This window comes from Balaenoptera physalus (genome assembly GCF_965194825.1).
Source record: "Balaenoptera physalus genome assembly, chromosome: 9".
Lineage (NCBI taxonomy): Eukaryota > Metazoa > Chordata > Mammalia > Artiodactyla > Balaenopteridae > Balaenoptera > Balaenoptera physalus.
The window spans coordinates 22580042-22596256 of NC_138888.1; the positions used below are offsets into that span (position 1 = coordinate 22580042).

General features: G+C 36.1%; 1 protein-coding gene and 1 long non-coding RNA gene across 11 annotated transcripts in view; one reads left to right on the forward strand and one right to left on the reverse strand.

Annotated features, from left to right (window-relative positions):
• Positions 1–16215, reverse strand: part of ADGRG6 (adhesion G protein-coupled receptor G6) — a 134843-nt gene that overhangs the window by 111428 nt on the left and 7200 nt on the right. For 8 of the 10 annotated variants that reach the window (XM_082474459.1, XM_082474451.1, XM_082474449.1 and 5 more), the window contains exon 2: positions 15090–15190. The exons of the other annotated variants lie outside the window; for them this stretch is intronic. In XM_082474459.1, coding sequence (XP_082330585.1) covers positions 15090–15190 — 101 coding nt within the window. The remainder of the gene's footprint in view (positions 1–15089; positions 15191–16215) is intronic. 10 annotated transcript variants of the gene reach the window in all.
• LOC309667006 overlaps positions 1–16215 on the forward strand; it is a 1642277-nt gene that overhangs the window by 51964 nt on the left and 1574098 nt on the right. The gene's annotated exons all lie outside the window — the stretch shown is intronic.

A 16215-nucleotide genomic window follows, 5' to 3' on the forward strand; every position in this document is an offset into this window, starting at 1 on the left:
CATGTAAGTGGGCAAAATACACAACACACAGAAAAACTGGTTTTAGACACCGGATAACTGATAGAACGAACCTTTGATCCTTAACAGAGAGAAACACAAGAAGTGTGAGCCCCATATTTCTGTCTGACAGCACTTTCCAAGCCACTGCACAGGTAACTGGAACCCTAATAGAGAGCGGTAGCTTCACATGATAGAAGAGCCATAAAATTTCCCCTACTCTATTATCACATAGGCTTGGTTTCAAGGTACCCTAGTATCTAAATAATATATGAAGATTTTTTAAAAGAAAATAAAGTGTTGTCCTATCCAATGGCTAGAGCCAATGGAATTGTAACTACTAGCACAGGTCCCACTGAGTAAAACCTCAGCTAAATCAGCTTAATTTTAAACTTGTCTGAAACTCAGAAATACGAGCAGACTTTAAGATGTAAAAGTTGAGCTTCACCTTTTTGTAATACTTACTGAAGTTTAAAATGATGCCACTTTTCCCCTTTGGATTTACTGAATTATACACAGTACTTCCTCAAAGTATCCATCCAATAAGGATACATTCTCTCTTTCAGAAGATGTTTTTGTATAATCTGTGCATCATCTGGGATCTTAATATTAACAGTTGATGATTATTAGTCTCATTATTTTGCTTCCATCAATGGCCACATTCTCATTACACCATTCCTAGGCAAATAGTGACCTTTACCCAGGGACACAGTCATAGCAGGTGCATCTTTTGAAATGAGACTGTCTTGACTGATGCTTTCAACCCACTATTTACCCATGAAAACCTCTCAAGTTAGGAACCAGGGCAGAACAAATAACCTCTCAGAAACCACTCACCAGGTGCTGAGTCTAGTCTAGGTTGGAATTTTCAAGTGTTTGGCTGAAATTCACTTTCTGATTCATGCTTTATATTTGCTGAGCAATCAAACTACAAAAAGATTTGTGGAGTTTTTCACAAATGCCATATGTTTGTGAAATGAGTATAAATCACTTTACAGTAAATGATAAACAGCTCTGTAAAGATAAAATAAAGTGAACAGAAAGAAAAACATGCTTATAACACGACAACTAATGGAGTAATTGTTCCTGAAGCACCCTTTTTTATCTTTCATTTTATGAAGCAAGCCAACGACATCAATAAGTCTCCCTTAAGGTCTTAGTGAAGAAGCAAAATCTAATATATATATGAAAAATATAACTAATAGAAAAAAATTATATCCTGATCATCGCATGCATTTTTATTAAATGGAGGAAAGAAGCTCTCAAGGAAAAGAGCTGCCAGGTAAAGGTACAGTATATAAGTTGAACTTTTGAATGTATGTAGAGGCTAAAGAGGCGTGACATGGAAGCTTACACTTGAGCTAGGTGAAGTTTATATCGTTCACAGAAATATCTTCACACACACACACACACACGAGTATTCTTAAGTACTGAAAATATGTGAATAAGCCTAACTAATTCATAAATAGTAAAACTAAATATGCCTTTCCTGTTAGCCAAACAAAACAAAAGCCAGCAAATCAACAAAGAAGTTGTATTGTAGAAAGCTATTATTTAATTCTTGATAGAGCTAGTAAAATCGTGATAGTTCTGGAGGCATTAGAATTCTACTTATTGTGTCCTCTTAGAACTCTTTTGAGTATTTTTTCCAGTTAGCTGAGATTTTATTTTTTGGAGGTGTAATTGACACACATTAAAATGCACAGATTTTAAGTGTGCTGTTCAATCCGTTTTGATGGACATATACCCCTGTGTAACTACATCCCAACCAAAATTTGGAACATTTCCATCAACCCAGTGTGTCTTGCAGTGTCTCTTTCCAGTCAGTTGCTCCCTGGAACTCAGTCATCCAGTGTAACCGCTTCCAACCACCCTCTGTCTGATTTTGCCAGAAACAGAATCTAAAAAATCAGGCACACAAGTTTCACTACATGTAATAACTTGTCTCCTCCTACCTATAGTCCATGAGGAATAAAGCTCCAGTACACACACTGAGAAGGTATTTCTGACTATAAAAGAACATCTTGGAAAAATTTTATTTCAGAGTCAGCATTTAGCTCATGTTACTGATGGATCAAGTCACTCAGAGTCAACTTAGCAGTGTTATTGATATCGAACCAGCCTTTTCAGTCTCGTAATTAGTTTAAATGCATCAAAAAATACATTGACACCATAGTATGTACAGTTCAAGTTTAAATAAAATCCAACATAGGTTTATATTTTTTAAAATATGCTTTTCAAAGGCACATTTTCTCTTAAGCATACAGGATTCACTTGTATTTTTAACCTGAAATAGCCCACAATAGATGTTATTTATGACGAGGATTATTAAAATTTAAAATACTCAGAAGGTACTATGATCTTACTTTTGAAAAAGATTAAAAGTTCTCCTTTAATAACAGGGAAAAACAAAATTATACAAGTTCAATTTGATGATTAGACTTCAAGTCTGATTTTTTTAGCTTCCAGATGAATAACAAAACCGGTTTAGTTTCTATATTCTTCCCTAAGGGCTAAAAGACTTCTAACCTACTTAACAAAGCCTAATGAACTGTTTTTCTAACCAAGACAATGGTAAGTTGTGACTTACAGCACTACATTTTTATATCTATGTATTTCTGCTTCGAACAAATGGGAGTTTTAAATGTAAATTAGCCAAAAATTCCCAACTCAAGGTGTTTTTAAATATAACTATAACAAAGATAAATGTTGTTGTAAAGCAAAGCCAGGCACACATAGCAGACGAAGAAAAACGACAGTCTTTCAGCTTCACTTGAACCAACCATTTTGAAATAAATATCCTAATAACTGTCATATAGAAAATTTTAAGATATGATGGGAATATCGAAAAATACTCAAAAAGAAAGAAATAGGAATGGGAAACAGAACTAACTGGCAAATCGGGATGTAAATCTGATTTAAACAAGGAAAAAAAAAAATGAGGTAACATAAGCTTCTAGGAAGTCAGAGGCACCTAAAGGAACATTTAAAGAATATGAAAAACATGCAAAGAGGTATATTCTTAAAGTTGAATATAAGTCATCTCATTTTGTGACACAATTTCAACCTAAAACAGACTTTCTATGGAGAAAGTGTTTTCTTGTCCTCTTAATAACAAAACGTTACTGCAGTGAATATGGTCCACCTACTTGAAAAGAATTTTTTTTAATAAATAAACCTTTGGGGAAGTTCAGACTAACTTAGGAGATCTTTAGAGAACCATAACATAACTGTTTACATACACACACAAATTGATAACCTGTCAAGGCATCTTCAAAACAGAATAATCTATTTTTAATGGTGAGGAAGTAATAAATCCAGATGTAGACTAGTCTTTCAAGACTTTAGGAAATGAAAGGAATGACAAATGAAAACTGAATAGAACAAAAGTGTGGAGGGGATGTGGGAAAAATTTGTTTGCTTTATAAAGAAAAGACTAAGACATGTTTGGGCTAAGCAGGGAAGGTTTAACCCAAGATAAGAAGCTAAAGTTACAGGTGATGATGGGGATAACTATGGAAAAGACGGCCACAGGGGAAGGGGGGAACAGCTGAAAGAATTTTAAGAAAATAATAACTTTTACTATTTTCAACAAAAATGGATTTTTTTAAAGGGTGTACATTTTAATAGTGATGAGATCAGTTTGGCACTAAAAAAATGTATTTCCATGAGAAGCTTAGCCCTTGGAGCAAGTGAAAATAAATACTCTAGTTATTTTTACTCATTTAGAGGCACAAATAATTATTTTATGAAACTTCCTCTCTCAAATAGCTGGTCTTCCACAAAGATGGAAGGGTTGAACCATTAATTTTTAAACCTCAACATAGTACCTAGGCCAAGCACAAATTTTTTCTCTTAAATAACTGAACACCTATGACTAAATCCTCATTTTGCTTAGCAAAAATATATAAATTTTTCAATTTCTGTACTCATTCAATATTTAATTGAGACCCTACTGTCCGGCAGGCACTTGATAGGGCATTACAAAGCTGAGGAGCTGCGACATTACATAAATTAAGGACTGTGGACTGTATCCTGTGGGCAAGGAGAATCTTCAGGGGAACTTAAACAGGGCAGTGGCATGATTCCAACGGTGGTTTAACAGAAATGCTGGACACACCTGGTGGAGATGAGAGCCTCAGAGACAGTCGTTATAAAGATAAAGAAGGCATTTCTAACCTAGACTCAGCAACTCTTGGTCACAGCTAAATATGAGTTTGAGCAAGAAAGAGAAGGCAGCAAGTGTGCCTAAGATTCTATTAGTATCTCCAGCTTTTCGGTGTATACATGAATGCTGTTCACCAAGGAGGAAAGTAAGACTGCCTTTTCTGAAGTAAAATGGTACCTCACAGAGAAAAAGCATAAACCACAGACTCAGTAAAGAAAAGACAGGTCTGACACTGAGTTACCTAACTACGATCCTAGGGAGTTCTTACCCTCTGTTCTCTTCGGTGTACATTTTTGGTTGCAGGTGTCTTACTGAGCTATAGTGGGTAATGACATGCCTATCTCCCCACTGAGCTAGAATTCCTCATTCAGCTCTGACAGCACAGTCCCTCCATTGACATCCTCCACAGTCAGGCCTCCTGCTTAAGTGTCTACGTTCATTCCTTAGTCTCTTCTGCAGAGACCCTTTATTCTAGGCACAGGAAGTATGGATCCTTCCACAAAATCAGTTTCTGTGAATTCCTAGGTTTGCCCTTTCCCTTTCTCTGCCTACCTCACCCTTCTCCATTTCCATGCTCACTTTCCATCTTTTTGCTTTTGGTCAAGATCAGAGATGAAACTCAGTGGGGACGAACCACTCCCACAACTGCAATCAGTTTGTTTGTTTGTTTGTTTAACATCTTTATTGGAGTATAATAGCTTTAGAATGGTGTGTTAGTTGCTGCTGTATAACAAAGTGAATCCGCTATACATATACATATATCCCCATATCCCCTCCCTCTTGCGTCTCCCTCCCACCCTCTCTATCCCACCCCTCTAGGTAGTCACAAAGCACGGAGCTGATCTCCCTGTGTATGCAGCTGCTTCCCACTAGCTATCTGTTTTACATTTGGTAGTGTATATATGTCCATGCCATTCTCTCACTTTGTCCCAGCTTACCCTTCCCCCTCCCCGTGTCCTCAAGTCCATTCTCTACGCCTAAGTCTTTATTCCTGTCCTGCCGCTAGGTTCTTCAGAACCATATTTATTTATTTATTTTTTTTAGACTCCATATATATGTGTTAGCATACGGTATTTGTTTTTCTCTTTCTGACTTACTTCACTCTGAATGAAGACTCTGGGTCCATCCATCTCACTACAAATTTCATTTCTTTTTATGGCTGAGTAATATTCCATTGTATATATGTGCCAAATATTCTTTATCCATTCATCTGTCGATGGACACAGGTTGCTTCCATGTCCTGGCTATTGTAAATAGTGCTGCAAGGAACATTGTGGTACATGACTCTTTTTGAATTATGGTTTTCTCAGGGTATATGCCCAGTAGTGGGATTGCTGGGTCATATGGTAGTTCTATTTTTAATTTTTTAAGGAACCTCCATACTGTTCTCCATAGTGGCTGTAACAATTTACATTCCTACCAACAGTGCAAGAGGGTTCCCTTTTCTCCACACCCTCTCCAGCATTTATTGTTTGTAGATTTTTTGGTGATGGCCATTCTGACCGGGGTGAGGTGATACCTCATTGTAGTTTTGATATGTATTTCTCTAATGATTAGTGATGTTGAGCATCCTTTCATGTGTTTGTTGGTAATCTGTATATCTTCTTTGGAGAAATGTCTATTTAGGTCTTCTGCCCATTTTTGGATTGGGTTGTTTGTTTTTTTGATATTGAGCTGCTTATATATTTTGAAGATTAATCCTTTGTCAGTTGCTTTGTTTGCAAATATTTTCTCCCATTCTGAGGGTTGTCTTTTCATCTTGTTTATGGTTTCCTTTGTTGTGCAAAAGCTTTCAAGTTTCAGTAGGTCCCATTTGTTTATTTTTGTTTTTATTTCCATTACTCTAGGAGGTGGGTCAAAAAGGATCTTGCTGTGATTTATGTCATAGAGTGCTCTGCCTATGTTTTCCTCTAAGAGTTTGATAGTGTCTGGCCTTATATTTAGGTCTTTAATCCATCTTGAGTTTACTTTTGTGTATGGTGTTAGGGAGTGCTCTAATTTAATTCTTTTACATGTAGCTGTCCAGTTTTCCCAGCACCACTTATTGAAGAGGCTGTGTTTTCTCCATTGTATATTCTTGCCCCCTTTATCAAAAATAAGGTGACCATACGTGCGTGGGTTTAGCTCTGGGCTTTCTATCCTGTTCCATTGATCTATATTTCTGTTTTTGTGCCAGTACCATACTGTCTTGATTACTGTAGCTTTGTAGTATAGTCTGAAGTCAGGGATTCCTCCAGCTCCGTTTTTCTTTCTCAAGATTGCTTTGGTTTGCAATCAGTTTTTACAGCCAGCCATCCAATCTGATTACAGGGAAAGCTCTTCAAATGGTCAATGACAAAGCCATGTGATTTTGTAAGTATTTTTTCATCACCCCTGATAGAAGATGCAGTTTTAACATTACCTCCTCTGTGCAAACTTTTCTGAGATCTCTTCTGTTATCCCTTGATATCACAGTCACAATTCCATTAGACCACATATCACAGTGCTTCCTATTTGTCTCATGTCAGTCTCCTTATCAACACTAAAACTTCTTGATTTTAAGGATCATGGTTTAGCTCTGCATAGCCAGGACTTTGAAAAGAGTCTGATACATATCTGATACACACACACATGTGCAACACTCAAATGTTATGGTATTATTGTGACATAGCCCTCAGCTTTTAAATGCACTTAAAAGTAGCATGCTAACTATGTTCTCTGTAACTCCATTAAGTACTATAATGCTGTCACAAATGTTTAATTTACTTTAATAATATTGGGGGAGGGAAAAGGTTCTGATTAAGAATACCTAACAGTTAGATCTGCTAGACTCACTTTGCTAAGGAAAATTCAAGTCACAAAAGGGCAGCTTGGAAAGCAATTTGATTCATTCACTACACATTTACTGAAAACCTCTTCTGTGGCAGCACAATCACAGCGTCATGTCTGTAAACCAACAGGACCTTAAATATAAGAAACAGTCGCATAGTATAAAGTTACATGTCAATTACCTCTCAATTCTTTTTAAAAAGTAATTGTTGCAAATTCAGAGAGAACTTTCCTCTGAAACAGTTACTGAAAAAGTCAGACCTCTCTAATATGTGTGTGTGAGAGACAGGTAAGCAAGTCAGATGATGAGAAGTAATGAGAGGCCTAAACAAACACCAATGAAAGTATCAGGGCTTCCTGAACTGGAAGGAAAGTCCTATGTCAAGTTAGCAAAGGCTCTGAGAGAACCACAGACCTTATTGTTTATTGATATATTTGTACTTCATCAGTATTGTTACAGAAATTTTGTGGTCCTGAACTTACTACAAGTAACAGATTTTCAGATTACCATTCTAAAGAGAGATGAGATTAGCAGTCCAAGTAAAAGCCGAATTTTCACCTCTGATGACCCAGCGAGGAGACACCCATTCGGAGAATTCAGGAAGAGGTGGGGACCATATTGCATGATGCCTTAGTGTATATACTTGGGAGTTCATTCTCTCTAAAAAACCCAATATGGAGGCAAAATATCTCTATAAGTCTAGCTTTCTAGCTTTCCTCACCCCCTGTAGCATCAGTACTGAAGACAATGAAATCACTATGAGTAGAAAACCCTCATTTTCTGTCTTAAGATTCTCTTCATTAAAGCCAGTAACCCAGTAAAACTGTTACTTATACTCAATTGAGGCCAGTATTCACTGTATATAATGCCATATTTCTGTGCATATATTTAAGGCAAAAAAAAAAAAAAAGGAAGGAAGAAACTGTGGATGTGTTTAAAAGCAGTGATTAATACTGTATTCCCATTAAGAGTATTTTCTTTTTTTCAGATCTGTATTTTACTTTAACAGTACTCTTTAAAGTTTCAACCAGGTAAAGAATCTTCTAAAAATACCATTTTGTTTAGGTATTTGTAAAAATCATAAGCATTAACTCATTCTTATAGCTTTGCATAGTCCAATAATAGTGATTAGTGTAATTTTATAATTAAAGAGATGAAAAAATTTTTGATTTTCAAGGGGTTTGACACAATCCATCAGCTGGCTCTACTGCCAACAGTTTCTCTCTTCCCTTTATCTAAACTAGCAGCACCAAGCTGGGAGCAGAATGTAATAGCAGAAGCATCTTTTTTGACTCATAATAGTTGATTTATTAGAGAAAATTCCGTAATTTTTTTAAAAAGTGTATAATTTTTAAACCACAAGTTTAAGATGAGGCTGGCTTAGGAATAACTGTAAACCAAGATATTTTTACATCAAATAATCAAACTATTTTTCTGACAAAGGAGCTCTCACCTAAAAAGATTAATTGGCTATAAATAGTTTTAATGATTTTTGAAAAAAAATCAAGATAATTAGTCTTAACCAGAGAAATACAGTAGTAACACAGTTCCCACTGGATTACTTTGTTCCTCTCTGAGAGGTATTTTTTGGTAAATGGTTAAATAGGTTCACCTGAACTGGTGATAGCCACCACCCACGTGCTGGCAAATGACCTCGTTTTTTTTTTTTTCAGGTGTTTAATCATCTTTGTTCAGTGAAGGGGAAAAGATGTTTATAATATTGTGACTTCGTGCTCATTGTCAGATTAATATATTTTGTCATCTAACCGCCTTACTTTCCTACCTTGCTGCCCCACCTTATAAATCATATTTACTCATTAAATCTGCAATAAGTTTTTTTTCCCTCTCTCTTTGGTTCTTTTCCATTTTGTTCTTTTCCACATTTTTAATTTACTAAATACTATGACACTGAAATCTTAGGAAGAATGGTGCCATAAAGCACATATTCTACTTGCTGAAAATAAAAGGAAAACTCCATAAAAAATTATTAATTTGAAAGTGGCAGAAAATTTTGTACCTGCCAGAGTCTAGAGTTCCCCAGGTTTATCTTGTCTAAGAAAGTTACCTTCCCAATCTCTAACTGAGTAGAGCTTACCTGCTAAAATTGAAAGGAAATACACATGGAAGAAACTTTTGAGGTAACTATTAGAAGAATGTGTACCTCAAAAAAACAGGCTCTCTCTGCAGCAACATGTATGCACCTAGAGATTATCATACTAAGTGAAGTAAATCAGACAAAGACAAATATCATATGATATCACTTATATGTGGGATCTGAAAAACAGTACTAATTAACTTACTTACAAAACAGAGACAGACTTGCAGACATGGAAAACAACCTCACAGTTACCAAAGGAGGGTGTGAGGGATCAAAAAAAACACAAAAGTTCTATAACACACACACACTCTCTCTATGATTAAACTGTAGGTTGAGGAGGCCTTCACGGTTTTTAGTACAAATTCCTCTTCAAAATTGACTCCTTCTTCATACCTTCTTCATCGCCAGTGATGGCGATTTCGAAGGTCAGCTGGCTTTGTCTTTTGGCAACCAGTTACTGAGTCATTTGGTACTTGAAGCATCAGCCCAAAAATACTTAGACTAAGTCTGTTTTCACTTCCAAATGACCACTCTTCAAACATCTAAAGACCACTGTCGCATTCTTACTGATGTCACTATTCCAAAGTAAATGTGCCATTTAAATCAATTTTTTTAATTCAGCGAGATTTTTATCTTTCAAAAGAAACCAAATTGTTACACCAAAGCAACAATGTGATGGCCGACTCAAAGGGCATGAGTCCACAGCTGCAACCCAGCCCCACAAAGGCTTCACATAACAGTGGAGACAGAGGTGCTCTGAAACATTCCTCAGATTGCTCGAGACTCATCACCAGGCTGATGTGCCTGGTCTAGATACTCTGTTTATGAACTCTCTCTAAAGGATGACAACCATGCCTGGAGACGGGCGTGGGCTGACCAGCAAAGGGGAAGACTGTTTGCTAACACCTCACTCTTCCTAATGCTTAATTCCTACATGGTGTCAGTTTCACTGGAGGCCCCATCACACTGCTTAGTCACTTGAGATAGTCACTGTGGTGACAAGATGAGTCACCCTCATTCCACATTTATCTAATTGACTTTATGACCCCAACGTAGGATTTCATATTTACCTACATCAAAATCAGATCATCTCAAAGGTATATGAAGGCAGGCAATTATCTACAGGGAAGACGCATCAAAGAAACTTCTGTATACAACTTTCTAACGTTTGCTTATTCAATCACATTGGCTCTTCTAATCTGAAGTGTAGAATGGGAAAACAGCCTTTTAGCTGAGAGCTTCAGACAGTAATTTGGAGCACTTTGACCCTAACTGGAAAAAAAACCCCACAAATATTTATTGTCATATATTATAGTTTTCTGTTAGTCACTTAAGCATTACTCTGCCTCTTTCTTCACTTAATAAGAATAGTTTGCACAAGCAGAGCCTTATTTTTGACCTTTCAAATATACTTATTTAGTAATTAATGACATATTAATGTTAAAATGGCTAGAAAAAAAACCCGGCAGATTTATAAAGGGATTATTTTTCTATGCATTCGAAAGCCATTTGATTGCATATAAAAATATGTGTAAAAGATGTCTAACACTCCAATACAAATTGCAATGTAATTGATGATCATGAGTAAAATTAACACACAAACCAAAAAAAGCACAAGATTAGTCCAATCATCTGCCTTCCAGAACCGTGCTGTCCTCTGGGCTAGAAAGCACATAATTCAGGCCAGATTGTACTTTCAGAAACATTTCCCCTTTTAGCTGTTGATGTATCATAACTATCAGAATAACATTGAGCTTTGAAATAATCTGCTGATGTCATCGATTTTCAGGAGAGAAGGGAGGCTCCTCCCTCAGTGCTCGTGACTAAGGCTATCTGTGTGGAAACAGGCTCCTGGTTGCTAAGGAATTCGTTGGCTCTTGGCTCTCTGTTTCCCACTCTATTTGAAGCCACAACCTTCTGTCTGCTTGAGATATCATCATTCATCTTCAGATCATAGTGTGTCACGCTACATAAAAAGAGGTTCTTACTTGAAACACCTTTTAGAGATTCATATCAAGCGAAGGAAGAGCTGGAGTAATGGTTACATGACTAACCATTATAACCATACTTATAAAAGTATAATATTCATACACGTCAACAGTCTCTCTGGCAGTTTTTTTAATGCGGCTTCTGTTTTTAATACCAAAGAATCTTATTAGGATTTTTTGTTTTCCCAAATTACTACAGTAATACATGTTCATTGTAACGAGGCAAATCATTCGGAGTTGTATGAAGTTCCATCGCCTTCCCCCTTCTCACTCCCACCCTGAGATAATCCACTTTACGCCCCTGTGATAACCCATTTTAAAACCTGATGTGTATCATTCCATGTTTTATTAATATGTTTATACAGTCTTACACAAAAGTATACATACATAATAATCCCAGTTTTGTAGTACAACTTATTACAAATCTAGGATAATCTTATATTGTTCTGTAACTTGCTTTTTAACTTAACTTTATTATCTTTCCAAGCCAATATACATAGTTTTGAATGGCTACACAGTATTTCATGGTATGAATATAAAATAATTTATACAACCATTCCCTTGTTGATGAACAATCAGAGTCTCTACCAATTGTTTGCTATAACAATGTTACAGTTAACATATGGGTACATATTTCTCTATATATTTACTATGGTTTTTATTTCTATAGGCTAGATGCCTACATGTGGGAGTGATATGTCAAAGAAAATACACAGTCTTACTCTTTAAAAAAATGTTGCCCAATTACTCTCCCAAAAGACAGAGCCAACAGTGTTAGTGTGTCTTCTTCACCTAAACTTTAATAATACTGGATGCTATCAACCTTTCTAAATACTGTCAAGCTAGTGGGTAAAAAACAATCATATTTTGTAATTTGTACTTCTGTGGGACCGGTTTAAATATTCAAATGTTATTTTGCTGTAGTTCTTATTAAAAGTTATATTCATCACCTATCAAGAGACAAGGTATTCTGTTTCTATACTACTTTTTAAAATCCTAAAGGGCATAAACCTTGTATACTATTTGCTTTGTAAATGTCCACGAAACTACAAATGTTAACTTACCTAGAAGATTTAACATTGCAGTTCTATTTTATGAGTTAAATTGTGGATATTATCAGAATTAAACTACAGGATCCTAATTTTTAATCATCTGAACTAAGTGTCAAGCTTAACAATCAAGAGGTTTTGCCAACCTCTAACCCAGCTACAGCAGTCAAATTAACAAAATATTAACAACCAAGAGAGTAACCAAAATCAATAGATTATCCCTAAAGGGTGAAATGAGAGTGACAAGGGGACTCCTTTGAATTGGGGGATAGGCAGACTTATCTTAGATGGTAATAATTAAGACCTGAGTATCAAAAAAGAACCAGGCACATGTGGATTAGGGAGAAGAGAGTACTAAGAAGGCATGGTTAAGGAATAGAAAGGACATGTGTCTAAAAAATAGTGACTGTAGCAGAGACTAGCAGGATAGTAGGATGCACTGTAATGCATGAGAGTGAAGCAGATTTGAGGATCGGAGGTAGGAATCAAGAATCTTGTTCAGGGCTTCCCTGGTGGCACAGTGGTTAAGAATCCGCCTGCCAACGCAGGGGACATGGGTTTAAGCCCTGGTCCGGGAAGATCCCACATGCCACGGAGCAACTAAGCCCGTGTGCCACAACTATTGAGGCTGCGCTCTGGGGCCTGCGAGTCACAACTACTGAAGCCTGTGAGCCTAGAGCCCGTGCTCCGCAACAAAGAGAAGCCACCGCGATGAGAAGCCCGTGCACCGCAACGAAGAGTAGCCCACGCTTGTCACAACTAGAAAAATCCCGCATGCAGCAACGAAGACCCAACGCAGCCAAAAATAAATAAATTTTTTTAAAAAAAGTTAATATTAAAAAAAAAAAAAGAACCCTGTTCACACATGTGAAGTTTGAGGACTATTATATATCCAAGTGTATGAGAATAAGCAACCCAAGAAATGACTCCGGGTCCAAGAAGGGGCCGGGTACAAAGATAAAGACTGAGGAGACACTGGCATCAAGATGCCACTGAAAGCCACTGGATTCGATGAGATCACCTAGGGGCCATCCAGAGAAGTGAAAAAAGTCAAAGATTGCCTATACAGAGACATAAATCACAGTTAAGCACCAGATGTTCTTCAAAAATATTACACCATGATTGAAAGATAGGACTCTGAAAATTAGATATAGCTAAAGTTTCAATATGCATTTTTTAACAAACCCTATACTGAGTTACTTATAAGGCACAGTTTTGATATTAAAATGCCAATAATAGCCCCTAATGTATTTCTGTGAGTTCAAATATTCATGTGGGAGGTGGTGGCATTTTAAGTGAGTCAAATTTAAGATATATAGACACAAAACATTCTGGCTTCACGAGAAAACACAGGTAACTATCTGTCACAAAGCCTTAGGTGATGTACACACCATGTGGGGTAATAAAAGAAATTTTTAAAAAAGATTTCTTGTGTCAGACAGTAACTTAAAAACACATTTAAGTACTTTGATTCCCATGCCCTTGAGAATAAGCGCCTCCTTAAATTTTACATCCCAGGTGCTTCCCTGGCCCCATCCTAGTCTCAGCCCAGTTGACCCCATTTACTTAGTCTGAAAACATGTGTTTCATTTATTCAAATGATTAAAATAATGAAGGTGCATATACCAAATAAAATGTTGACATCTAAAATAAAAAGTCCCAATTTAAGGTTTGAAGAAGGCTTGAAAATTTACAAATGCTATGACCTAACAAAAATGAATTTTAATCTCATAATTTACCTTACATCATGTAATTGGCTCTTGGAGGGTCACTTTTGAAAGTTAAGAAATAGTTCAACACTGTACATGATAAAAATCTAATGTATATATAATTTTCAGATCTCTTTACAAGTGTGCTTCCTCTTTCTGGCAATGAAAGTAACAGAAAGATAGACTTTATAAGGAAATTGAAACAAATACACCAAAAAAACTACTCAAAGATCAATTTTGTTTTGAAGCTAGTAAACAAGTACCAGGGATTTCCCAAGTAAGTAGCTGAAACTACCTGATGGCTTGGAAAAAAGTATTTGTATATTAAACACTAGTTAAATATCTTGATCCATGAATTAGCAATTTTAGCAGGTAATCTATTTCCAGATTTGTTAAATGTATTATTTATAATAACATACAGGTATGTTATAAAACATGGAATGTATAAAATCTTGAGTAAATCCCAAGTAATCAATACATGGGACTTCATGAGTAATGACTTCATTCTAAAGGAAAATATAATAAACTGAATAAAGACAACAGCAAAAAAAATAAAAAGTGTAAAACAAAATGGACTTAAGAAAAATGCAGTTTGCTCAAGTAACAAAACCAGATAACTTTTAAAGATCATTCACATTCCTTAAGTTCTTATTGGCTCATTCATATAATTAGCTGTTTATTGAAAATTTGGCTTTCAATAACAGCTAAAAAGGTCTTATTTCAGAGTTGAGAAAAAAACTGTACTCTTTTTAAAAATTAAATATTTTCATTCCAAAAGTACTGTAATTAAAATTAACTTTGTCACATTATTTTAAGTCAACTAAATAACCTTCATGATCTAAAAACTTAATTTCAAATTCCTGTCTGATACTTGGCAATAAATAAAAATAGCAAAGCCTATACTTTACTTTTCATAAAGAACTGAATGAAAACTTGAAAAGAGAGAGAATTAAGTACTGTATATTTATTCAACTGTAGAAGAAACAGCTAGCACATTTTTAATGTCAGATATGTAGCTATCTCATCATTCAATATGGGTGAGATAAACAAAACTAAAAGAAGTGTAGCTAAGATTAAAGAAATACACTCATTAGAAAATAAAACAATGATCAAAGTAATAGAATTCACACATAATTCAAGAGGAATGAGAGGCCATGGACAGAAAAAGCCTGTAAGGACAGAAAACGTCAACAAATACGAGGCACACTTATACTGAAGGCAATGTAATCATTATTAAATTCTGAGTTTGAAAGAAAAAGAGTCTTACTTACCTGAGGGAGGAATATACACAATATATAAAGCAAATAAGAACAAAAGAGAACTTGGCTTCCATTTCGAATGACAGCTCCACATTCGGCCTGAGTGAAACATCCTGTCATGGAAAAAAGCAACAGTCAGGACACTTAGATTCAGTAAAGCATTCGGTCAATAAAATCTGTAGGTTTCCAGCAGGTACTGGAAAATAGGAACCTTCAGATTCAGCCTTGCTTCCAAATAAAAAAAAGAAACTTTGAAGATGATAAACTAAGCATCCCCTTTAAGCTAATTAGGCAAAACAAAAAAATCCATGCATTTTATTTGCCACTTGGTGGCACCTTCCTTATCAACGAATATATAATAGATGATTTCTTCATGAAGATGGGGAAGTATTCAGATAATACAAGAAAAAAGTCACTTATAAAATAAAAACCAATTTCGGCATCAACCTTTAGCATCACCAGTCACATGACCATCTGAGTAGCAAGAGGATGTTTTTATCAACCTCTTCTATAATCTCCCAGAAATTTAGGCTCTAGGGAAATGTTTTCATTTTATAACATCTGCTGCTTCACAAATGGAAATATTTAAAAGAAAATTAAAGTGCCCAAACTCTCTTCCTTCCCTTAAAATTATGTACAGAAGCACTAACGTTCTAAAAGATTAATTTCTTTATATATAATAATAGCTAACAAAGTTTTTAAATGGCTAGTAAACACCAAGTATTATAAAACTAATAAATGACGTTAGATGGAGGGGTGCTGCTTTGAAAACTCTCAAATAATTCTCCGTACAAGAGTCTCATTTTGTTTTTTTAAACATTTTTAAAATTTTATTTATTTATTTTTGGCTGTGTTGGGTCTTCGTTGCTGCACACGGGCTTTCTCTAGTTGCGGTGAAGGGGGCTACTCTTCGTTGCGGTGCGTGGACTTCCCATTGCTGTGGCTTCTGTTGTTGCAGAGCACCAGCTCTAGGCGCACAGGCTTCAGTAGTTGTGGCACGTGGGCTCAGTAGTTGTGCCTCGCAGGCTCAGTAGTTGCGGTGCACGGGCTTAGTTGCTCAGAGGCATGTGGGATCTTCCCGGACCAGGGATCGAACCCGTGGCCCCTGCATTGGCAGGCAGATTCTTAACCACTGCAC